General features: G+C 37.5%; 1 protein-coding gene and 1 non-coding gene across 2 annotated transcripts in view; one reads left to right on the top strand and one right to left on the bottom strand.

Annotated features, from left to right (window-relative positions):
• ITGA8 (integrin subunit alpha 8) overlaps positions 1–26,143 on the top strand; it is a 107,416-nt gene that overhangs the window by 40,924 nt on the left and 40,349 nt on the right. Inside the window, exons 14-22 of the mRNA XM_068673854.1 lie at positions 18–63; positions 2,165–2,272; positions 7,324–7,379; positions 7,919–8,073; positions 9,204–9,341; positions 9,804–9,871; positions 10,668–10,815; positions 18,642–18,734; positions 23,252–23,331. Coding sequence (XP_068529955.1) covers positions 18–63; positions 2,165–2,272; positions 7,324–7,379; positions 7,919–8,073; positions 9,204–9,341; positions 9,804–9,871; positions 10,668–10,815; positions 18,642–18,734; positions 23,252–23,331 — 892 coding nt within the window. The remainder of the gene's footprint in view (positions 1–17; positions 64–2,164; positions 2,273–7,323; positions 7,380–7,918; positions 8,074–9,203; positions 9,342–9,803; positions 9,872–10,667; positions 10,816–18,641; positions 18,735–23,251; positions 23,332–26,143) is intronic.
• TRNAL-AAG (transfer RNA leucine (anticodon AAG)) lies at positions 11,998–12,079 on the bottom strand. Its single transcript has one exon. It is a non-coding gene; the product is annotated as a tRNA-Leu (tRNA).

Here is a 26,143-nt window from a genome sequence, read left to right on the forward strand (position 1 = left end):
CTGTTTTCTTTCTCCAGATTTAATTGTGGGTGCATTTGGAGCTGGAAAAGCAGTTGTTTACAGGTATGTGATAAATACAATGGATTTTTAATTTTACAGCTTCAGTGGGAGATCTGTGAATAAACAAATGTCACATTTCTTTGTTTCCCTGGTGCAACGTGTAAAAGATGCTGATTACAGATGATAAATGAAACATCGTGTGAGCAACAAATGTTTTACAAATTTCTTTTTTCTCGTGCTCAAAACTTCCAATTTTTCATGAAAATTTCCATGCTTAGTCTTAGTTCAAGAAACTCTTTCTGGAATGCTTGACTCCTCAGTTAATTTTAAATTAGTTAAGAAGAGAAAATGGTGTCTTTCCTACCTTTAAAGCAACTTCACACAAAATTCTGTAGAGTCAAAAAGCTCATCCTACAGCTCATCAGAGAGAAATTTATGAAGCACAACACTGAAAATTCATTTATTTCTTGGAGGAATGGCACTAGTAAGAAATTCATTATTCAGATGACTCTTGACTCTTTGGGGGTCATGTACATTAAGACAATCTTTTTATTAGAAATAAAGACTGCTGCTTTTAGCTTCAGTTTAGAAAAAATGTATGAGATCTCACTTTGCAAATCTCCTGAGTTGTTGCTGACTACTGTTTTTTGCTAAATGCACTTTTTGATTAGAAGTATAAATTACAACCACCAAACGCATAAATAACTATCTGCTGCAGCCCTATTAATGCTGATGTGCAGACAGTTCTTTGCATTTAAATATTCACCATCCGTTACTGCAACGGTGTAGTCATATTTCCTGATTCATCTCTGTCTTCTTGCTGTCTGTATTCCGAACAGTACCTGTCTGAGAGAAGGCATGCTCTGTTTCCTGGATGAATATTTGTCAAAGCATAAGAATTCTGTAAAACAGGAGCATTAGTTCATTTCTGGTAACACTATTAAGCACAGTGAGAAGACCTGGTTTTCCTGCTGCCCTATTTTAGAGTCATGCAAATATTTTGCAATGCATCACTTTGCAGTGGCATTAAATGACTGCACAGGATGTGAAACATTGGAGAATGAGATCCACTGTGTACTTTAGATAGCAATAAAAAATGTGTTCTATTTCATTTAGGAAGGTGAATAGCAAGCAAGAATCTCTCAATCTTTCTGTTTCCTGTCCAGAATGTATCAAATACCAAACTTGTCATGCTGGAGAAAGTTTTATTAGCTGAACTTTGCTACAAAAAAAAGGTTTTCCCTGTTGCACAGAAATGAAGGAAGTAACTATTTTTTGACTGTCTTGCTGAAACAATACAGAAAAGTGATCATAAAAGCTCAACTGTGGGTTAAAATATGAGGAAAGTAACCGTAGTAAGCTATTTTTGGCAGAATTATCTAAGTTAAAACAGTATTATCTAATTATCTAAGTAAAACAGTATCATTGTCTTAACAGAATTTTGTTTTCTCTTTTAAACTGCTCTCAATTACGGATTAGCTCATTACTTACTAGCGGATTGCTTTTCAGAGGGATGTTTCCCATCACCACAACCGTGTATTCACATGCTCAGCAGAATTTTCTGTGATGATTATTCTCATTTTCCAAAGTCAATTGTCTCAAGACATGATGTCAGACAGAGTTTACTTTATTGTTGGTTTAAGATAATTCTAGATCAACTTCTATTTTAACTAAATTATGTTCATTTTTTGAAGAACCTTAAACAGTGATAGCAAGCCTGAATATATCACTGTTCATGAAGAAACACAAATCTGACAGTTTATAAAATAACAGCCAAGGGACTTCTGTAATTTCCAAAAGGCAGGCTGTGGCCCTGTATGAAAACACTGTGTGATGAAATGTGTCTGATGTGCGTGAATCCCAGGACAGACCTATTGTTAAGTGTAGCATACTGCTTCAGCGATGCTGTGTGCTGTTAACCTGTGTTTTTTTTGTGAAGAACTTTCAAAATGTCATATCAGAATGTATCATAGCTTCTGACCCCAAAAAATACCAAGGGTCTTTTGGGTAGGAGCAGCATTTTAAAAGTATTTTGTACCACGTAACCCTACATTTCAAGCTTCTTTGTGTCTATCAGTTGTTTTCTGTTTATCTCAGTTGTTTTCTCTGGTGTAACTTAGGTACTAATGTGCTGTATGTAGTGAATGTTATTTCTGTCCCTTAGAGCCAGACCTGTTGTGACCGTGAATGCTCTGCTTATTCTGAACCCTATGATTGTGAATCCAGACAATAAGACTTGTCAGCTCCCTGGCTCTCAGCTTTTGGTAGCCTGGTAAGTTCATAATTAGACAAAAAACATCTTCAGCATCCTCTTCTTTCTCAAATAACCTCCCACTCCTAGCTTTTCTTGCAGCTTTTTGTTGAATGTACAGGTATTCAAATATGCTATAAGCTCAACAACAACAAAAATGATATAGAACAGAGTTCTTTTTGGCACCTTCCAATACTTCACAGATTCTCTAAATGACGTAGCTAAAAGTTCAGTGGTGTGATATCCTCCTTCATGGGAAGATGTTCAGTGTCTTACAGGATCAAGCTGCAAAATCACATTCAGTGTCTGGATGAGTGAAACGTGTAACAGCCAAGATTGACAAAGCATTCACCTGACAAAACACACATCTTTGCTGAGAAAATATCACAGTGAAAGTGATGCAAAGAGCTGGTAGTCCCACCAATTTCTGCTACAGAAAGAGAGATCTTAGTCCTTTGTGGAAGAGAGAAGGTGTCCTGCTCACTATGCTGAGAGCAGTTCATGGGATGTTGTTTCTGGCTGTCTTTGGTCAGAGGAAAGCTATTTTTAGTGCATCAGGCAGGACAATGTTGGATAGAGCCTTAAAAGAGAAACCCTCTGCCATAGTAGCATTTAACTTTGAAAAGAAAAAGTACACTCAGAACCTTGAAGCAAATTGAAACAATTCAGGATCAGTTACAAATATAAATGTCATAGGACAGTTGGAGGCTATCTAGTACTATTAACACCACATGCAGGTGCATTTACAGTACTATAAGAAAGTCACTTAGAAAAGACCCCAAATAACAGCTGATAAAACAGGCTATTAGAGATACATTAGATGCTTTTTAGAAGTTGAAATCATAACAAATGAGGAAACTAAAAACAAAACAGCATAAACACTTGCAAACTGAATATAAAATTCCAGTAAGTCTTGCCAGAGAGACTGTACAGAACAGATTTCTAAAATATAAAAACTAGCCTTAGCATTTTAATTAAACACATTAGGGGCACAAAGCCTGCAGAACATGGGATGTATGAAAAGAATATCAAGGTGTAAAGGAGAAAGACAAGGTGACTGCACTAATTTTTCACCGCTTTTAAACCAGAGGTGGTCAGAGGGAGTCCCCACACTGGAGACATTCTTTATGGGAAATGAGTTCTAAAAATAGTCGCAAACATAATAGTTAGCAGAGGAGGTTTTACATCAAATTGATAAATATGAAAAATAAAAAATAATCATGACCAGAAACAGTTTACTTAAGAGATGTACAGGAACTCAACTCTGACACCATGAAACCACTAAATATATGGGCTGTAAATGCAGTGGGTGCAATTTGTGACTCAGAAGTGCTACATCTACTGATTGTCAAAATCTGGGACAGGGTTTTCAAGAGATTTTCACTTTTACTCTATTCTTTTACTCTTTACGGAACTGCTTATATTTATCATTACGTTCCTCATTTCTACATTGCGTGTAGTAAAATCACCCACCTACAGAGGAAGGTAGAATGCGCTTGGTAGAACTGTGTGGTCCCAGAACTTTAGAACGTTTAGTCCTTTCTGGAGTAGGTTCCAGACAAAGATCCATCTTTATAGTTTGATTCAAGCAAATTTTGTTTTAATAGTCAATGCAATAAAAAAAATAAAATATCAACATTGGGCTGTAGCATATTCATCAATTTGTTGATTCCATGTGCATTTGATTTTTTTCCCCAAAACTTCAGTTTTTAAGACTTCTAAAGGATCCTTTGGATAAGTTTTATACTGGAAAAAATACCAATATTATAGCATTTACTGACAGTTAATTTACTGACAGGAAGAAAAAAAAAAGATACAATTTGTTGTTTTTTTTTTTTTTTTTTTTCACAACATGAGTGAATAAAAACATCTCTGCTAAAAATCTATTCCTGCTGTAAGGTACTGTTCAAAAAGGGCTTGTGTAACATGGAGTTTTTTCATTACTTTTTACTTCTATATTACAAAAAGCCAGAAGATGTTTGGTTCATATCTACGAGACTTTTATTATGAGCATAATTTAATTTCTGTCTGCTTTATTCTAAAATATTCTTCCCTGAAGATTTAGTTTGTATTATGAACTAACTGACTGAAGACCAGCTGCTATTTTCCATGCTGTAATTTTTCTCCTTAGTTGATATAAGCTTGTATTGTACATATGAAAATAATTAGTAGGGAAACTCCAACAGGCAAGGAATTCTTTAGTCCCTTGGGATAGATTTCTGTATCTCTTAGCCAGCTGTGCTGCTAGTATAAAATGTCTACTGACTGACATTGCAAAATTAGAGTGAAAGAAAACCTACTACCAGAACAGTTTCAGGAAGTGTAAAGTATGAATAACGTAGATTATTGTACACTTTCTAGTATTAGGAAAATATTATTTTTGCCATTATATAATTTGGAAGACTGAAGTGCAGAGGAAGCATGCATAAAAAGTTATTTTTATATACAATCTTAAGAGAATTGTCCTGAACTTCTAGAAACATATATAATTCTTTCTCTGCTATGTTTAAAACATCACTATTTCTGAGTTATCAAAACAAATTTGGAACAAATTCTGCAACTTTGAAGCTATCAAAGACAATTAACAGACTTTTTTTTTTTTTAAAGAAAAAAAAGGTTTGAAAGATAGAGGTAGCATTCCTTCTTCCACTGACTTCATTGGAACCTGGATGTGATCAGTGCCCCACAGACTCAAGGGCCTCATTACTTTGCTCAGATGAAGGTCTATACCATCAAAACTTTGAGTGCCTTTCTGCTAAGGCATTATCCATCTTCCTCTCTGTGTGCAGTTCTGTTATTCTGAAAAAATTTCCAACAATGACAACTAATTTCTAGTAGGATCTGATAATTTCAAGTTTATCACTTCCTGAAGTACGTTTCCTATTTTTTTCACCCTGTAGCATAGCCAGATTAAATTCAGTTATTTCTGGTAAAAATAGCAGCCCCAAAAAACATTTTTGGGCAGAAACTATCTTTTTTGTTTTTCTAATATTATTTTCACTTCTCAAGATACTATCCCCATCTATGCCACATGTTGTTTTGAATGAAGAGAAATACTTTTAAGCTTTTTCTGATAACATTAAAAATGTTTCTGTCTGACTGAAGAACATAAAATTAGTTCAAACAAACTGCTTTGTTGGTCCAAGATTACCAGGGAAAGCTGGTGTGTTCAGTTTTAATGCTTTCCCTGTATTTCATAGCCACAACTGAATACTACTCAAACCATGAGCTGATAGCGATGGCAGACACTGTTGATTAAATGCAGTGCAGAGATCTCCTACAGAGAGATAGGACTGACAGCACAAAAAAGATCATATGCGTAAGGATGATGGGCCATTTCCCAGTCATTTCTTACCTGCTGAAGTTTCCTTCCTTTTATTGTTAATTGTCTTTTTTGCTTTATGGCTCCTGCAAGTTCAGAAGATCAATTATTATGTTTCTTCATGTGCCAAGGAGTCAGATCTTAAATCTCAAAAATATTTTAGACTCCTGGCCTCTTCTGTGGTCTACCTTTTCCTCCGTTTTCATTTTCTCACAGCTAAACATCCTGCAAAATCTCCACGGCAACTTCTTGTCAAAGTGATGAGGATATCTCTCTTTAGAACTGTTTCTGAACTGAATATCCTCGAAATCAGAAATGGGTGATGGAATTCTGCTAAACCCACAGTCTTGCCAGTCAGATGGGCAGAGCCAAGAGGCTGATAAATTCCAAAAGTTTGATTTTTTTGCACTCTTATTGACATGCTGTGCCTGGAAAGGAAGGATTAAATCTTGGCTCTTACCATATTACTTCAGAACATGACTTGGGTTATCAAATGTGTATTACAAATTATTGCATTCATTAAAATAAATTAAATATATGTTATAGTTGTGCTGTTTAACAATCAATTCATTTCTGATTACAATCCATTTCAAGCTGGATTTTTAACTCAACTATTTTTTAAACAGGATAGTGCAAAAATTATTTGAGATTTCAGGAAGTGAGATCACCAAGTTCAACACACAGTGGCAGCTTGTGAGTTTACATTTGAGGAAATGCTCTCCTATGCTATGACATGTCAGACTAGTTTGTGAAGCCTGATGTCTAAACCGCATTTATGCAATTACACAAGCTTTTCTCTTTCATGTTGTTTGTTCTTGCCCTTGTGTGTCAGCAAATGATCGGTTCTTCATCTGTTAACTCATAATTCTAAAGAAGTAGGAATGTGACTGAATTTGCAATTTCTGCATGGAACGTGAATCGACACTCCTAATGTCATTTGAAGGCTGTGGTTAAGCATAGCTTAATGGCATAAGGCAATCTTTTTGGCCAAGAGGAAAATATTTAATAAGGTCATGAAAGTTATATGAATCCCAGATGTGGCACAGTTTCATTATGTTTGTCAGTGAAAGCAAACATTCAATTAGAATATGATTGCAGGTTATTTTAAAGATTGTGTTGCTGGTTTTTAATCCACTGCATGGAGAATAAGAGCAATGACTAATTCAAAAGTATTTCTATTTAACCCAAGGTATTACTGTAAAATATGCTGGTTTCACATCTTCCAATGATGACTTACTATCCATGTTCAGCTGATTCTCCCCTATACAAAGCAAAATATTTTCTGACCCCATTAAAGTATTCCATGAGAATGACTGTTAACCAGGGACACTTTGTATTGAATTGCACCATCTTGAAATCATGGAAGTCTTTCTTTCTTCAGCATGATGAAGCAGAAAGGACTTCTGCAGGCAGCCTCATACAATGGTGGCTTGCTGAAGCTCAGCATTAGGAACCCAACTTTATCAGTAGTATTAAAAGGGTGATCTCTGTAGGCTTTCCCCAGAATTAGTGGGAAAAGTTCTCTATATCTTTCCAGGGAAGATATTCTGAGGCTATCCTGTCTTTCTTCTTTGAGTATTGGTGGAGCCTGGGAGACTTGCTGACTTAGGGGTATGTTGGGTGCCTAAACACAGATATCAGTGAACATCATTTAAGAAAAGGAAACAAGAACATGGGTATGATTTAGTATTTGCTATTCCCCAGGTCAGCTCTCTTTCTGCTAATAATTACTTCTTCTTTTTATACATAGTTTTACAGTAAGAGTCTGCGCAGCATTTGAAGGTCAAAGTATTTCAGATGCGATAGGTAAGAAATGTTTTATATTCCTGTAATTTAGTCTGTCCCACTTAAATTCAGATTTATTTTTTTTTTCTTATGCCTTGAAAGATAATAGGACTACAATGTTCCTAAGGTAAGAAAATGCAGTTAAAGTGGTACTTATATAAACACAAAGCTTGTCCTATTCACTTGAAGGATTTTTTATTAATTTTTAGCCATTTTACAAACAAAAATAAGATTGTACCCAGCTGGAGAATGTTCTGTTTTGAAAAACAAATAAACAAGCAAACAAAAATAAAAAACAGATTTCCTGTGTAGTACACATATGATCTGTAAATGAACTTGCAAAGCTTGACTGAAGTTACATGTAGGACATACTTTGCATCAAAAACTAGTATGCTCCTAAACGGACAGATACTTTGGGCATGGATTAGTTTTACTTGGAAGACTTTGCTAGTTATTTGTTATGTTAATGCTAGTTATTAACTATAATATTTAATGAATTGTTTGCTATTTTTTCTTTCCATGTTAAATAAATAAATACTCAATTTACTTATATTCTTTAGTGCTGAAAGGTGAATTGCAGTTAGATTCATTGAAACAGAAAGGAGCTGTTAAAAGGACTCTCTTCTTTGACTACCATCAGTCACATCATTACTTCTCCATTGTGATAGAAAGACAGAAACAGCTCCGTTGCCAGGACTTTCTTGTTTATCTCAGAGTAAGTTTAAAATATTTTGGACTGTCACCATAATTTGAGTAGTATCAGGAATTTTAAAAGATGAATAAAAAGGGGGAGCCCTTTGGAAAAGCAAGAACATTTTCCAGTGTTCTTAGATCCCAGAATTACAGAAATGAGAGATAAGAAAGGTCTGGTCTGAGTGTCCAGACCATTCTTCTACCTCAGCAAGAATTCCCATGTAAATCTTTGTCTCATTTTTTGTCAATGCAAATATAAAAGAACGACTTCCTTTGAAGAAGAGTGTACGGTTCTTCTGTGTACAAATATGTTCAATTCATGGTCTTCTGGAAATTCTAATTATACACTGCATCTCCTTATACAAAAGTGCAACATTGTTTGCTCTTATAGTATTTGCAGTACAATAATCAACTGAACTTGTTAAATGTCATTTCAACTCAGTTCCAACAAATATGTTAAGGGCGTGTCGCCAACAACATTGGCCTAAATTAATATATTATTTAAAATATTTTAAAAATCTTTTAAAATATTTTTTGAAAAATTAAAACAGTGGCACTTAAGTTATGAAGGAGCAAAGGTTGTCGGTTACTCACTTGCAGCTGGAATTACCTCCTGCCATTAAAGCAGATTTCAAGGCTGGTCCTAGAAATGTAGTGGGAGATGAAATGGGGGAATCTCAAGAAATATGTAAGACAGCATAGAAACAAGGAGTTGGTGGAGTTTTACCGTCACTAGTCCATATATGTCATTGGTTATGGAACAAACCAACAATATTACCTCCACAAATCCACGCGTGCACTCCTTCCATTCCAAACAGAAGACGGGCAGCAGCTGATAGCATTTGGTTTTGCGTGTCTCTTTTAAACAGCTTCTTTTAAGCTGATGCTTTGAAAAAATTCTGAGTCTACTCAGCTCAGCCAGCTTCTTCCAGATGTGGGGCTGTGGAGGCAATGTGTTTTGGGCATTCCAGTTCCATGTGAGTCATTTTGCTTTCATAATGATGTTACAAATAGGCAGATTTTGGCCAGCACCTGTCAAAGAACCAACTCTTTACCTTCAATAAGACTAATTCTGAATCTGTTGCAATACCTTACTCATCTGAAGTAATTACTTTAAACTATTGTTTTTTATTATATGATTGTCTCTCACAGGATGAAACAGAATTTAGAGATAAATTGTCTCCCATCAATATAAACTTGAATTATAGCTTGGATGAATCCCATTTTGAAGATGGCTTGACTGTGAAGCCAATACTGAATTATTACCAGAAAAGCTCAGTAACAGAACAGGTATGAATTTTGCATGCAGCATCTTCTGTATATAAACTCAAAAATGTTTAGGAGTATAATGTGTGTCATTTTTCTTTAAACAGAGTATCAGGCCCAGAAATTGCACAACGAGGGTTTAATTAATTCAAAATGTATATTGAAGATAAATATAGAACCAGGGAATCCTTTAAAGCATTTCCAAAATTTTGTTGTGTTCATAGTTTTGATTGCATTTTACGGTATGTAAGCCAAGTTACTGTGGGAAAGGGCCTGAAAGATGTTATTATTCTGGTAAGGACATAGTTTACAATCTAAATAGTCTCCAACAGTACTCAAGTGGAAAGGAACTTGTAGAAAGGAGATTAATTCAGAAGGGCAGTGATAGTGACATTTAAGACATTTAAATTTGGGATATTTAATGAAGTGATTTGGACTTTCAAGCATATACTAACTGTATTATATATACGTATTTTGTGACTACAGGCTTACATTCTGGTAGACTGTGGGGAGGACAACTTGTGCATTCCTGACTTGCAGCTTTCTGCTATGCCGTAAGTGAAATAAAAAAACTGATGCTGTATATAACAAAACCCAGACAATTCTAACTGCTTTAGCAAAATGAAGCACAGTTCTGTTGTTTGCTATTTATTCTTACCTGATTTCCAGATTTTAACCTGTGCATCTAATTCATCTAGAAAACCAAGAAGTGGAGAAATATACACTTATAAAGTATGTATTTGTCAGACATGTTCATGGTGTTTAAATGTTATCATTGAAAGTACAGTTTACAAGTGTTAGGAGCAGTACTAGTTCTCTGAATGCCAAGAGATAACACCAATTGTTCAGTGTTGTCCTGTTATCTGTCTCTGTGCCATCAAAATCAGTAGATAGCTGTGAAAGGAAAGGGCACAGTACTATTGCAGTTCTCAGGAGAGCTTCTGTCTGTTCCTTGTACAACAGGCATGAAGGGATAACTGAAATCCCACCAATTCTGTTCCCTCCAGAAAGAAGTGCTAATGGGTCTCTGGTGGCAAGTACTTTCCTCCAGTAGATACTTGTCTCTGGGTAGAAAGTAGTCAGGCTCTGAAATTTTATGCAACTGACTTTCAGGTTCTCTGGTAGTCTACTCTGATCATCCATAGTATGTGTTTTCCTTTGAACTGTCTCCTTCCTAGGTGCTTGCATACTTTACCATGGGATTATTTTTTATGAAAAACTTTTACTCTGTATTCACAGAATATTTTTCCAGAGCAGATGCTATGAGAGCAAATTGGCCTTCTACTTTAATCATATGTAAATCATACTTGTGGATGTTTTAATTCCTGACAAGTTGTATGTTCTATATAGAGATAAAGATCCGCTAATAATTGGAGAAGAAAACTGTGTAATGCTCATAATAAATCCAAGGAATGATGGAGAAGGAGCCTATGAAGCTGAGCTACATATAAAGATTCCACCTGAAGCAGATTACACTGGTGTTGAACGCAACAACAAGGTAAATGAAAATCAAAATGTTAGTGATAATCATAGAATCATTAAGGTTGGTAAAGACCTCCAAGATCATCTGGTCCATCCATCCCCCTACCACCACTATCACTCACTACACCACGTCCCTAAGCACCAGGTACAACCTCTCCTTAAACACCTCCAGAGACAGTGACACCACCACCTCCCAGAGCAACCCATTTCAATGCTTGACTACTCTTTCTCCTACATTTCCAACCTAAACCTCCCCTGGCACACCTTGAGGCCATTTTCTCTAGTCCTGTCACTGGTTACCTGTGAGAAGAGGCCGACCCCCAGCTCCCCACGCCTTCCTTTCAGGTAGTTGCAGAAAGCAATGAAGTCTCTCCTGAGTCTCCTCGACTAAACAACCCCAGGGCCTGTTTTGTTCCAGGAACTTTTGTTCCAGGCCCTTCACCAGCTTCGTAGCTCTTCTCTGGACACATTCCAGGGCCTCAATGTCCTTCTTGTAGTGAGGGGCCCAAAGCTTAACACAGCACTCGAGGTGCTGCCTTACCAGAGCTGAGCACAGAGGGATGATCATGTCCCTGCTCCTGCTGGCTGCACTATTCCTGGTACAAGCCAGGATGTTGTTGGCCTTCTTGGCCACCTGAGCACACTGCCGGCTCATGTCCAGGCGAGCATCAACCAGCACCCCCAGATCCTTTTCCTCTGCACAGCTTTCCAGCCACTCAGCCCCAAGCCAATAGTGCTGCATGGGGTTGTTGTGGCCAAAGTGCAGGACCTGGCACTGAGCCATGTTGAACCTCATCCCCTTGGCCTCTGCCCATCGACCCAACTTGTCCTGGTCCCTCTGCAGGGCCTTCCTGCCCTCCAGCAGATCGACACTTCCCCCCATCTGCAAACTTAACTGAGGGTGCACCCAGTTCCCTCATCCAAATCATTGATAAAGATATTAAAGAGGATGGGCCCCAACATCAACGGAACACCACTGGTGAGCAGTTGCCAGCTGGATTTCACTCCATTCACCACCACTCTCTGGGTCCAGCCATCCAGCCAGTTCTTAACCCAGCAAAGCATGTACCTGTCCAAGCCATGGGCTGCCAACTTCTCCGGGAGAATACTGTGGGAGACTGACTGGGCCTGATCCTCCGGTTGTCCCACATTTGCTGTGTGACTTCATTCAAGATGACTGGTTCTATAAAAGAGCTGCTGGCAGCGGTGGGATTCGAACCCACGCCCCCGAAGAGACTGGAGCCTTAATCCAGCGCCTTAGACCGCTCGGCCACACTACCGGCCTGATCCTGGCTCTGTCCTCCTTGTGCCCTCCCTTGAGGTGCTTAGGACATGCCCATTAACCTACATGGGCAGTGCCAGCTGAACTCAGCAAGTGGACAGCTGCCTCCTAGGAGAGGAGATCCCATCAACTCTCAGCTATCTTTGTGCTCACGGTCCAGGCTGAAGATCAGCCATGTCACATGCAGATGGGAAAGGCAGGTCCATCCTGTTCAGAGCCAGCTCAGGTCCAGTTCCTCGTCATTAACTTAGATACAGTGCCACACAAATACTGTCACATTTCTTCTAGTGCGAGAGCTATTTATATAGTTCAGAGATTTTGAACCAGTCAACCCTACAAGTACCAGAATCACCTGAGTGCTTCCAGCCCTGGATCCCACGGTGTTACCACATCGCAGTCAGGGTCAATAAGCCCTGCTGAACCTCAGACACCTGAACATTTCTGCCTCATGCTTCCAGCCCAGCAGTGTTTTACCATCGTTAAGGGTATTCCAGTCTCTGATATGCTGAATAATTGAACATTAACTGCAGTATAAACTTGACAAAGTTGACCTCCTTTCTATTCAATTAATTTATCTTACAGATAGGCCATAAAAACAGTTCTAATATGAAATGTGGCAATGTTCACAAAAGGGCTGACTCATGTCCCGCTGAGCTGTACTGAATACACAGTGTTTCCTTTTGGGATCTGTTTGTTTTTTAATAGCACAGACGAAACACTATCCTGCAAACAAGCAGAGTGTTCTTGTATTCTCTGTTGGACAGCAAGTCTGAATCACCTCATCTGCACATAAATCTCCCAGGCTGTTGCAACATGAACTTTCTTTTTTTCTGTCAGTGCCTGGAATGTGCAGCAGGGCCTCATGGGTGAGAGTGGGAGAAAGCAAGTTAATTTCCTTTCTGAAGGCAAATGTTTTTAAGGAAGTTGAAAGTAACTTACAAAGTATTTCCTTACTCTCCTTCTGTCAGTGCCTTTATTATTGGGCTTTTAACCCACTTGGAAAAAAAATGACAAGAATTAATGATGTCACTGAAGGTGGTAATATGGAAATTCTCTGAAACCTCACTTCTCAAAAGCATATATTTGTGCATGAATAAGTAAAGACATCAGCCTCTTACTGTCATCTGCATTTCTTTTACTCTCTTTGTATACTCCCTTTTCTCATGCTATAGTCTACAAGGCATAAAGAGAACTTAAGTTCTCTTTAACATGTACACCTGGTTGTCTTTTTCCTTTGCTGCTCTTTGGGAATCTTTGGCTGTTCTTCTGGCCATTACCAAGGATGTCAGGGGAGTCACTTACTCCAAAGCCCACACATATTAGCCCACACATATCTATCTCTCGGACTGGACAGAAATCACTCAGGGCTTTTCATTATGTTAGGAAAACTTGAATTTTGTGGTGCCAGAAGGGTAGCCTCAGGGGGGAAAGGAAGGGAAAAAGAGCTGGGAGAGTCTGGTGTTTTTCAAGAATGAGGATAAGCTAGAAATGGGTTGGCAAAAGATGCTACTTTTCTTTGTTTTTTAAACCTAGGAAACATAGAAAAGCTTTTCATATTCTTCAGTTCTTGTGGAAAGTAATATACAATTTTGACAAGTCAAATTCTGAATCCTCTCAGATTTATGGAAGAATTGCCTTCATTTTCCCCACATTTAGTTAGTTCACTAGAGCACAGAATTTATTTCTTACTCTCTTTTTATACTTACTCTATCAAAAAAGATGTCATTACATTCTTTCTGAGAAGTATCAGAACATTAGTCTTACTGCCTACATCATTGTTAATATCTTTCCTTCTACACTGCAGATACAGCTTACACAAAGATTACACATGGTACTGAAAGAAAGTTTGTTCTTTCTACTGATTTTAAACCATAAAAGTATATTTTTGAAAAGAATGGTCTTTGTGATGTTATGGTTCATTTAACTGAAATATTCATTTCTAAATCTTTATGTGGGAGAGAAATTGATATTGTAATTTTCTTTAAAAAGACAAAGCTAAAATTTGCTGCCATTTTTACTAGTGGAGGTTGGTTCTTGTACGTATTCATAGAATCATAGAAACATTTAGGTTGGAGAAGACTTCTAAGATCATCTGGTGTAACCTTTAACTTAGCACTGCCAAGTCCACCATTAAAACATGTCACTGTACTGACAAGCTACTTAAAACTGCTGTGGACATGACAGAAAAGAAAATATAGTTTTCTTAATTTAAAAAAGTAAATTTACAATGAAAATATATCACTCATTTTAATAACTCAGACATTATTTTATATTCTTCTTATTCAACATTCTTGTTTAATTTATCCCAGATAAATGTACAGATTAAGTAGGATCACCACTTGAAACAAGAATTAGCAGGCAATTTCATTTTCCCCAGAGTGATCAGAACTCTGGGTATCAGAGGCCCATCTGTTTCAAGGAAACATTGAAAAAATGTTTCACATTGGAAAAATTGAAAAAATCATTGTTACAATGATTTTTATGGGTCATAGTACAAATGACAGTATATTAGAAAGGGACTCATTTAATGCAACCTATGGGGTTTTAAGATCTATGGCAGTATGAACCACTTGACAAGAGCTCAGAAACACTTATCACACTGGTATGCGGGAAACACTGGGGTAAATGGAAGGAAGTTCTCTTGGTCTGTAGGTACTTTGAGGCATGGACCATAGATGAAAATTAACATTTTGTTGTGAGGTGCAGTGGAGTTGAGATTTCATTTCTTATTTTCATTTTTGTGCAGCACTCTGCCAATGCAGGATTTTTGAATTCTCCTGAAATGCAGATAATTGAATACAGTGATTTTGGCAGAGAGGTGGACTTGTGGTAGAGGCAGTTGCAGTCATGCTCTTAAAGCTCTGCATTCAAGGATTTCGTTCAATGTATATGTTCAGTTGCCTATGTAGTTGTTTTTCTCCATACTGCAGACTTCATTGTATTAAGGCAGAGATGATAGACATCTCAGAAGCAGCAAAACAGGTAGGCTGAGGGGCAAACAAATGAAATGTAATGAGCCAAAGAAACCACTTGATAATTTCTGATGGAACTGAAAAATCTTTAGAATCAAATCATTCTATTAGGCTGCCAGCATTTTGAATTAACAATACTTTTACTGAATGTTAGACTTCTTTATCATGGGGCTACTCTGGATTTGGTCTATCTAATAGACAAATTTATCCCTTAATGTCTTCCGTTAAACCTGATTTTTTTTTTGGAAATAATTTCTTGGGTTATTCTGTATTATCTGAATTACACCGTGAGTGTGTTAAATACTTTCAGTTAAATAATTTAACTGAAGCATTAAATAATTTCAGTTGAATACATAACTGAAAATTCCCGCACCTATTACCTCTTCTCTTCAGCTCGATACAATGCAGTGTTTGGCATTCCTCGTTTGTCATTAGCTTGTCATCTCCAGCCTGATTCTGTAGCATACTGAACCTAAACTGGGCAACTGGATCAGAAGAATAACTCTTTGCAGAGATGTACATGAACACATGCAAGTGAAGAGACAAGTTAGTGTGTTTGATCTTAAAGTCTGAGGTCAAGGATATGATTTTGAAGTTTCTTTGATTCTTGCACGTACTGATACTTCCTTCAGTCAAAAAACTGGTTAATGAAACAATGACTTATAATGAAGTGAAGTGTGTTATTCATTAGTTGTATTGTGGGAACACTTAAAAGCTCCAGATACCAGGTAAATGAGAAAATTACCACAGCTTTACAAGTTACTGGAAACCTTTTGGCTTGTAATAACTGTCCATATGCAGTAGGTGTGGAATTACTGGAATTAGCTGCAATGAAAAAAGTATAACCACATTATATTACCTCACATTTCCATGGCCAGCAGTAGAGCCAGAGGCAGTATGTACTTGCTGTATGGTAAGTTCTTGCACTACAATAGCATGATTGTGTACTTGAACCCCAATCCATTGCCTGAGTACTGTGCACTAATCTTTTGCCCAGCAAAAGAGTTTCACACACAACTCTATCCTGCCTTAGTAGTGATGGGTGGAGCCCAAATTATCATGGAATAATTAGTAGAAGTAAATCAAGCAAATACAAAGCCCTGTTAGGTATTTGTTCCACACCAAAAACATTATGTATTTTGGCATGACTGTCTCTGTGCAGGCTGGGAACTGTGGGGCTGTTGTGGATCACAACCAGTTTTACTTTTCAATGGATAAATCCAGAGCTTTCAGCCCCAAGCCTTTCTGAACTATAGCATGATACTCCTTCTGAACTATAGCATAATACATGAATAGGAAAAAGATATGCAACCTTCTTATCTTACCTGAAAATTCATATTATAAGAGTAAATAGGAGGTGGCTGGCTAGATGAGGCATAAATTGAGCCTTTTGAGGACAAACACTGGTTCTCATACATCAGTTAGATGAGAAGCTAGATTCTGGCACCTGGTACCTAATCCATTAACCTGGTACCTAATCCATGTACCTAATCCATCCATTTCTACTCAGAAGATAAGGATGAAAGGTGTTGATCAAGAAAAGAGAGGAGGTGTTTTAATCCACAGTCTGTAGTGCTTAACAATTCTGGCATCAATTTGTAATTCATTGCTAAGACCACCAGAAAGTTTCAAGTTTGTAGGCTGCCTGGATGACTTAGAGCATCCAGTCATTGCCTAGTTAAAATGCACCCTGGGAGCACATGTGTTAATTGTTGGGATTTTGCTTCTGCTCAAGATTGCCAAAAAGACCATGTGTTGCTATAAAAACGTAAATTGCTACCAGTGGCAGGTAGTAGGGTTTTGTGGCAAAACCTTCCATCTGGCTGAGTTACATGTGAGATAATGGTACTGACAATACTGGGTATATAAGTTTCTTTGCTCTTGCTTGCTTCCTGCCTGGTTTTAATTTGAGGTGTATTGAACCACTTCAAAAAGGTGATCAGTGGAAAAACAAAGGCAATTAATCTCGATCCTGAAGAAATTATATCACAGCTCCCTGTCACATCTTTATGCCCACAAATGAGCTTTTGTGATTCTGGTCATATAAGTTCCATTAATTGTTTTTGGCCTGAAAGCATCACCTTCAACTTGCAGAAAACCTACTTGCAAAACTTTTCTATTTGCTTAGCTTTCAAGGGACAAAAAGTGTGTGATAAGGGATGAAGTATTCTGTCCTGGTGTTTAATACAGTATTAATAAAGAAACTGCAAGGTATGAAATGTAGAGGAATATCTATGTTCAAACATTTAGACCTGAATTTCAAAAAATAAAAAATAAAAATGAAGAACAAAACCATATACCCACAAATCAAGCTGAAATGAAGAGTTTTACAAACAAGTTTGGTTTCAGCTGTGTTAACATTCTTGCTTCTCCCAGGTGTTGCAGCCCACCTCTAATTAAGCAGCTGGGAAGAAGGTAAAAATCCTTTGCTCCCTGCTGTAGAGAGGCTTGGGATGGCGAGTAGCTCAGTGGACACAATGTGTAAAAAACTTTCTTTCCTCCTCACAAACCATAAAAGTGTCAACATGAATGAGGTGCATACTGAAGGCATGCTTCACATGGGCTACATTTAGGACATGCCCTATCATTTCTTTCCGTCTCAGGAAGTGATAAGATCAACATGTCCACACTGGCTTTTACAGATTAGGAATGAATTGGTAGCCAGTGGTCTGGAGATTTCCCAGGTCTTTTTATATAAAGAGCATGACCTTGCATGTATTGGTTCATCTGTGAAAATTACAGATGAGAGGAAAGGTAGTGGGAGAGCCTTATGGCAACAGCTCTAGCTGCATTCTGCTTTTACAAAGCTAGTTTACTTCTGCACATAATTGTGACTATTTTCTCCAATACGCCAGAGAGGTAAACAGAAAAAAAAAAATTGTTGCTTTGTCCTACTCTATATCTCCTATATCTCCTATCTTCTGCTATCCTATGGTTGTTCCTCTTTCTGCACAGTCTGTTTTCTATACAGGTGAAACTACTAGCAATAAAGATTATAAAGGGTTGAAAGAACAAAGAAGAAACACGTTTTACATTAAGAAATTTAGAGGGAAATTATTTAAGTAGAAATCCATCTTCTTTGTTGCTAAATTATTAATTACAAGTAATGTAGTTACAGAAATAACAACGTGAAGTTGTAACAACATAAACCATAGCTTGGAAAATAAAATTCTAGGCTTGGTCCATTTGTGGCCAATGCCACAAATTCCAGAAACTTCTAGTGATGGATAATAAAAATATTGCAATTAGTGTGAAACCTGTTTCTTTCACCCCTTTTACCTTTTTATGCTTGTTTTCTCTGTTGAGTCATTATGGCCGTAAGGACGATTTACTGCAAAGCAGTATGTTAAAACTGGAGCTAGAGTGATTGCATTGTGGCCCTTCAGGTACTAGGAAAGGTCCCTGTTTGTTTTTCCCTGGCATCAGTTTTCACCCATTGTCTGACAATAACCAATTAAATGTTTTCCTAGTGCACTGAGCAGGTGTCTGAAATCAAAAGAAATGTCACGAACAAAAAGGCATCGCATTCCCGACTGGATACGTTTCACTGTGATCTCTGACCTCCATATTGATGTCCTTTTGTTACAGGCCCTGCGTGTACTGAGCTGTGATTACAAGATGGAAAATGAAACTAGAATGGTGGTTTGTGATCTTGGGAACCCCATGGTGGCTGGCGCAAATGTAAGGGAAAACCAGATGCATTTACTGATTTTTATCTAATTGAATTTTAAAGAGGAGCTAATGGAAAACTATTCAATTAGCAGAATGTGTCCAAATAAGCAGCACCTAAACCAAATTATTTACTCAGACAGGAAAATGTTGGTGCAATAAGAGACAGTACTGTGCTTCTGAAAAACTAACAATCTGTTGTTCTAAAAAATTGATGATATTAGATAACACGTTTTATTTCACATACTCTAAAGAAAGTTAGTGTCCCTCAGTTTAAGTCCCAGAAGTTGCACTAGTATGATGAGAAGAGAATCCCAATCCATAATGTGTAATGTTTATTTCTGCCTTAGTATTCATTCTATTTAAGATGTGTGTAGTAAATAACAGATTCTTTATTCTGAGTCTAATCTTGAGTGTATGAGCGTTCTCTTATCAGTTTATGTCATGACTTACATCCATGAAAATGATGTTGGAGTAAAGTTTTCCTTCACGTTATGAGTGTCATTTGGATTGAACATATTTGGAGACAAAAAAAGAGCTACCCATTCCATGGTTATCACTTGTTCCTATGTCCTGACAAACAGTTCAGGGCAGCCCCAGAAGTGTTGAACCTAGGAATGTTCTGCCGTGGATGTCCCTGCAGAGGAATTCTAGCACTGCTCATAAGCTCAAGGGGTGTAATCCTATGGGTGTTTAACTCAAACTCTTTTTCAAGATCTTTCAAATGGTTTTGAAATAGTTCCTGACTCAGCCTTGATAAAAGAATCAAATGGATCACATGTTAGAAGATTTGGACTCCAATAAGCTTGTTTGGATATGTAAGGTTGGCTTCAGATCAGTCATAGAGCTTTTGAAGGCAAGTGTGAGACCAGGTGTCTCGCACAGTCATGGTTACCAGCAGTCCCAGGCAGACTCCTTAGGATTACAAGGAGCTAGAAACCACAGAGAAACGAACTCCAGATGGTGGACCCACTGGGAGCAGGAATGTGCTTGGTGAGGGTTCTGCTCTGTAAAACTGATGCAAACTAGAAGTCTGAAGAGGGGAACTTTAAAAGTATTTTCTGGGAAAGGCATTGCACTAGGAACACTGACTGCATAGATATTAGAGTCAGTGAATATAGAAAACAGGGCTAAAAGGTTTTGCATTTTTTGTTTTATTCTATTTAATGAAACTCCTAAAAAATAATAGTAATTGAAAAGAATACTGAGGAATGGAGTTTTCCTAACATGATGATGGGAGGCACTGATGGACCAAAGCACTAGAAAAATCCAAACTCAAGGCAGATAACATCACTTACCAGAAAAACAGCAAATTTATCTACTGAGTTGTTTCTTAGTTAGTCCTATGGCAGAAGCAAATTATTAAGATAGACAAAAGTGGACAAGAATCTCGTGGATGATTGTGCGGGTAAGCATGGGTTTTGAAGAGGAAAGGGAGACGAAGCACTACCATTTTATATCAATCTAGGAGCAAGTCTGTGTTGCTTTGCATTTTGTCTTAAGTATAAGCAATGGAAAGGTCTGAATGTGGAGATATTAAGCTATAGCCCCTCTACTCTCCCCCGTGAATCCAAAGCTCTGTTTCCACATCATCCTTGACCCAAACTACTGGCAGTCTGAAGACCTCAGGAATGTTATTTGATGGCCACTGAAGCAGTGCTACTCTTACCTGTCTCCTCATGGATTCTGTCAGCACAGCTAATCCTGTTTTGCTTCAGAGTCAGCACTTGGGCTGCTGTAAATGCATTGTTACCAAATATTCCTAAGCAAAATACTTCATAAAGGGAGACTTGGAAGTAGCAGAATAAAACAGCAGGGTTCATAACATGTTTAAGAATATTCTGTTTTGAAACAAAAAGAATCTCACACTTGAAAATTAAGGCATACAAAGATAGAGCATCACAAAGCCAGATGGCAAAAGTGTTGGATTATAGTTAGCGAAAGCTTAAAGCCTAGCTGTATCTTTGAAACCAGCTCTCCTGGAAGCTTCGTAAAGGTGAAAGGACTTGAGCTTTTTCAGTCCAAACATATTTATGATGGCAAACGTACTTCCAACAGCGAAATACCAACCCTTTGTACAAGTTGCATAAATCATGAGAGGCTTCTCTGATCCATTTCCAGTTTTGCAAAACAATTCTGCTCTGGCAGGAGATCAGTTATTCTCAAAACACGCAGTCAGAAAGGGACTCTGTGGAAGTTGTGAGGGAGTGGGAAGAGAGGGTTAGGTCAAAGTCTAACATTCTTTAAGCTCTTAACTATTGAGTCACTGTAATGACTTTTCAGCACCCTGAAACCTGGGGATTCTCCAACACATTAAGATCAACTTTCTGAGGATGAGAATTATGTCAGGATTTTGTGATGTACCCCATGGGATATTACTGCTGTGGGCTGCAGAACACTTTACATTTTCAACATTGTCATCAGAATGACTATCTCTCTGACTTCTTTAAATTCCATGACCTTAAAATATTTACTGCCCACAGAAAGTATGTATCCTTTTCAATAGTATCTGCATGGTTAAAAAAAGAAGATAAAAAAATGAGAAAGAAAATCCCACAACCATATGGCCCAGAATTCAAACTAGATGTCTGTGATACCATCTCACAGGCAGAGAGGAAAGATGCTCAAAGTACTTAGTTTATGAAATGGATCATACTGACAAGCTTACTAATGCTTCTTCAATGGCCTTAGCAAGTGAAATGTAGATCTTATTAGAAATAGAATATGTTGAAGAATTTGGAAGGAAATATAAATGAATGGCAATAAGGCCAGAAGGCTGGGAGGCTTGGACAATCTTGCCTATGTCTTGGTGTGTAGCAAACTAATTCTTCAAGAGCACAAAGGCTTTATCTTTCTTATGCTCTGTAAGACATGTCAAAAAACAGTAGCCATCTATCTCCTAACATACTCCTGGGTGCTGCCGAACATAACAAATTAAAGATTATCAGTAGTAGCAGAAATGTCATGTGTTTCAACAAAGAAGCATGATGATTCTAACATGGCAAATGATGCACTTCAGATGAAAGTAACTCCACTTGGAAAATTTAAATAAGGTATTTGGATTAAACGAATCTCTTACAAAAATAAGGAGATCCTGTGACTACTAGTGTACAAGCTAAAGCAAATTCAACTCCTTTGGCCTCTGAATTTTCAGCAAGGGCATGTGAGGATCTTATTAGTAGCAGTGTCAAGGGCTACTTGACATTAACAAAGTTGTATTACCACACAGAGGCAACATCTGCAGCTCATTAGATTCATACACTAGAGGTATGCTTCAGTATTAAATGAGGGATTAAACCTGGGACATCAGGGAGATGATAGATCATCAAAACTGCAGTTCATGCCTGCTCTGTTAGATCTGAGGAAAATTATGTCTTTGGTTCATCAAAACTTTTTTTTCTGCTAGAAATGGAAACAAATTTATGCAGACTTTTTTTTTTTGTCTCAGAGATTAAAAAGATCATGATATGTTTCTAAAGTTGAATCAATAAGGTTAAAATCATCCCCAAAATGGTCATAAAAATAGTTTACATCTCTATTCCAAGCCAACTGTTCAGCTTCTGGTTAATTTAATGAGTATTTTCCTTTCATCTTAAAGATTTTACTTCCAAAAAGAGAGATTAGCTCTATCTATGATATTAAAATGAAAAGAATTCAAAGATTTGAATGTGCCATTTTTTCATGGTAACATTATTGCTTCTAGCATAGGACAATTGAAAGAAGTAATTGAAACACATTAGCTAAGTCTTGCTCTGCAGATGGATTAATATTCAGTGATCTACCACCACAAGTGAGAAAAGAGGGAAAATTGAGTGAGGACTTATAACAAAATAATGCTTGGAAAAAATAGATTTCTTAAACATATGAAATGACACCCACAGAAGAAAATCCTTCTTTGTCAGTGATACTGAATCCGTGTCCCAGACAGAAAACTACGTTGTTCTGTTGTGTTCTGTTGCTGGCAATGCTGCCCCAAGTATGCCAAGGAAAGCATACTGAAGAGACAAGTCTTTATTTTTCTCCACATGGAGAATATGGTTATATGTAACAATCCTTTTTAAAAAGGAAAGCGTGTATGCAAGTTATCTGGCAGGAAATGTTACTATCAGACAGTGCAGGAGGTGAGAAGGAGGGGAGAAGTGGTACTTATATGCAGAGTATACAGGCTGTATGCTTTCCTGTCAGCCTCAATGCAAAATTCAGATTTCAGAAATTGCCAGATTAAAAACATATGCAGTTGAAATGAGGCAATTAAAAGGATTAATTTAAACATTGTGGGACGATTTTATTAATTTAATGTGGAGGACAGATGGCATCTCCCCCTCCTCCCTAGCCACTTGCATAACCAGTGATGTAACTAAGTCCAGCAAGAGGGTTACAGAGACCCCACCATATGCTGTTTTATATTCTTTCTTTAACTAGCCTTCCAATTCCATTCTGTCTTCTGAATGAGCTTGTTCTGCTTTATTCCATGAGTGTTTCAAAAAGCAAATGGAAATTAGTAACCTGTTCTTTTGTTTCTTTTCCAGTTCTCTACAGGCATCCGCTTTTCTGTTCAGCATTTTGAAAATTCAGATTTCAGCATCAGTTTTGAGCTGCAAATAAAAAGGTTAGATATTTTACCAAGAGCACGGTTATTTAAATTCTGAATTCCTGTCAATACCTGGAGTTTAAGAAGTTTAGCTCTTCAACTTCAGTAGTTATTTCTCCTTTGGTAGCTTTCTTCAGGAGGATTTGTAGAGCTGGGGCCATGTTAGCTTTTAACTATATCAGTCTTAGAGTTATTCTAAGGTTTTTATTTTGTTACAATACAGGTTAACTAATTTTGGTGAGCGTTCCAAGGTTCTTCCATAGATTTGCCAAATTTGCACATGATTCTCCACTTCAGGATTAATGAACGGTGATCATTTTCCAACAAAGTTCTGTATTTTAAAGTATAAAATGCTCTTGAAACATAAAAGATATGCCACTCCTTTACAGCAATATAGAAAATAGGTGAGCAGTTAAAATATGATCAACAGTTTTCCTTTTTTTTTTAAGAGATGAATTTAAAAATATTTTCAGTTGTTTTATATCTGTATTTGTAGACTTACTCTTGATTTTTTTTTACTGAAATTACCAGATAATTGTTGTTTAATATATATGAAAATGTTTTTTGAAAGTCAAAATGCTTCATATTTTATAGAAGATGTAGTTACAGTTACTGTCATAAAGAGAGGAAGCTGTTTCAGTTTTATTCAGGTGAATCTGTATTTTATTTTTTTTAAGTTCCTCATTTGTGGGGATGAAATATTACTTCTAGAGAATCTTCTGTTTTATGCTGAGCAATGCACAGGGACAAAAAAGGACAGGACAGGCTGGGTTTGGATAACAGCAAGCACAAACTTGGGAATTTTTCAGTAGGTGGCTGAGCTTCTGCTACGTCTGTCCTCATCAAATGCATGCTGGAGTTCCTGATGGGGCCCTCCCTGCCCCACACACAGAGACTTAATTGCTAATGTCTGGCCTTTAATGAGGGCCTTGATCACGCTCACTATGGTAAATAACTGCGACATTTAAAATGTTTAAGTCATGCTTCCAGAATGTAACCCTGGAAGGAAAGGACATGCAGAAATCTGGGAAGGGCACAGCAACAGAAGGCTGCAGAAGCCAAAGGGCTGGGAGGGTGGCTGACAAGCTGGAGGCATGGGCACCTCCAGAGGGAGAGAAAATACATAACTTCTAGCTTGTAGGTCCCCTGTTCACACCACTGTTCACCATCGGGGCATTAATGCAAGTAACACAGTTGTATATATGAAATACTTATCAAAGGCTCTCATCGTTACCCTTTTTATGCTGTGAAACCAGGGAGGCTTGGAGCTTGGTGGGTTGCTAGATCTTTCCAGCTAGAAAGAGCTGAGGGCAGGTCAGTTCGGTAGAAAAGGTGATGAGGACAAAGTCTGAACTTCAAGAGGCAGCAGCACCTCATAATTCCTCCATTTCTACTGACTGAAATGTAGGGGGAAGAAGTCTGTTGGACTACCAGGAAGGCAGGACAGTTTCCACAAGTTGGTGTCAAAACGCTGAACAGCACCCAGCTACTTAAATAAATACATAAAAGTCAAGCTTCTTGCATAAGGAAAGTATCCTATAGTTAACACACTCCTCTACATTGCTTCCCAAGCAGCAATACCATTCATGTATTTCTTTGTTCTTAGTGAATAGGTAAAACAAATTAAAAAAAAAAAAAAAAAAAGGGAAACAGAAAATTTTAACTCAGAAAAAGAGAAAAAGGAAATGACCTAAAATGGAAAGAAAGGGAGGCAGAGAACATGTCTGAATCTGTGTCCTTATCTGAGTTATTCTTAAAGACACCTTTAATTTGCTCCAAAACATCAAGTGGAAAATAATTTTTTTGGCTTGCAAGACTGAACTTCATCGCGTATAAGAAATAGGCAAGAGGCTGAGTAGTGTTTTGAAATCTGATTCATTTTCTGGTGTGGATTTTGCTAGGCATTATATAACCCTAAGCAATGGAGATGTCCTGGCACTTTTTTAAAAACTATTGTTACCTACAAAATAGCATAACGCACAAACAGGATTTAAATGCCAAATAATATATGTGATCAAAATCTGTATTGTAACTCCATGGAAAGTAGAACCATAAGAAGATGGAGAACAACTGATACTAACAAATTAATTGTATAGTCATTTTTTACTTAAAAGCAAGTTTTAAACGCTGACTGCAGCTCAGAGCAATGGCTATGGAGGATTACTTCAAAAGTTCACATGATGTTTGAGGGGAATCTGCATTAGTTTACAAACAAATTAGAGCTGCTCCTAATTTTAGCAATCTGTAACCAGAAAGCCTGGATCAAAGCACTATTGCCCTTTCCTCCTCAGGAGTCAGTCACTGGGAATTCTGGCCTCCTCTGAATGTTTCCATTTGACTGATGCTACCCAGATGTGATAACAGTAAACTGTGACAGCAATAGACACTTAGACTCCATGAAGTAAGGAAGTGCTTCCATGCTTGCTTGAGTAAAACCTCCTAACTTAGTGTCATTAATCCCATAATTAAATATACTCTAAATCTCTAAATATTTTTTTTTACTGTCTTCATGAATTTAAACCTGGAAATTGTTCTTTATGTGAATGGACTACAGTCACATGAATGGCCACTTGAAGTGAGAGAAACTACTTTTGCTACTAAGAATTTCCAATAGGAAAAGAAAAGGAGTGAGAGCACACTTTAAATATAGAGATGTGTTTTCAGTGCTAAGTGGGATTAAGAGTGTAAACACTCTCTGGATAGAGGAGGGGAGAGAATAAGAAAGGGAAAGAAAGCATTTATTTAGTTAGTTATCTGTTTATATATTTTTGCTTTAAAGACTGTCATGCAGAAGTCACAAGTTTGGAGAATCGTAAAGGCAGATTTTATT

The sequence above is a fragment of the Anas acuta genome, chromosome 2, assembly GCF_963932015.1.
Source record: "Anas acuta chromosome 2, bAnaAcu1.1, whole genome shotgun sequence".
Classification (NCBI taxonomy): domain Eukaryota; kingdom Metazoa; phylum Chordata; class Aves; order Anseriformes; family Anatidae; genus Anas; species Anas acuta.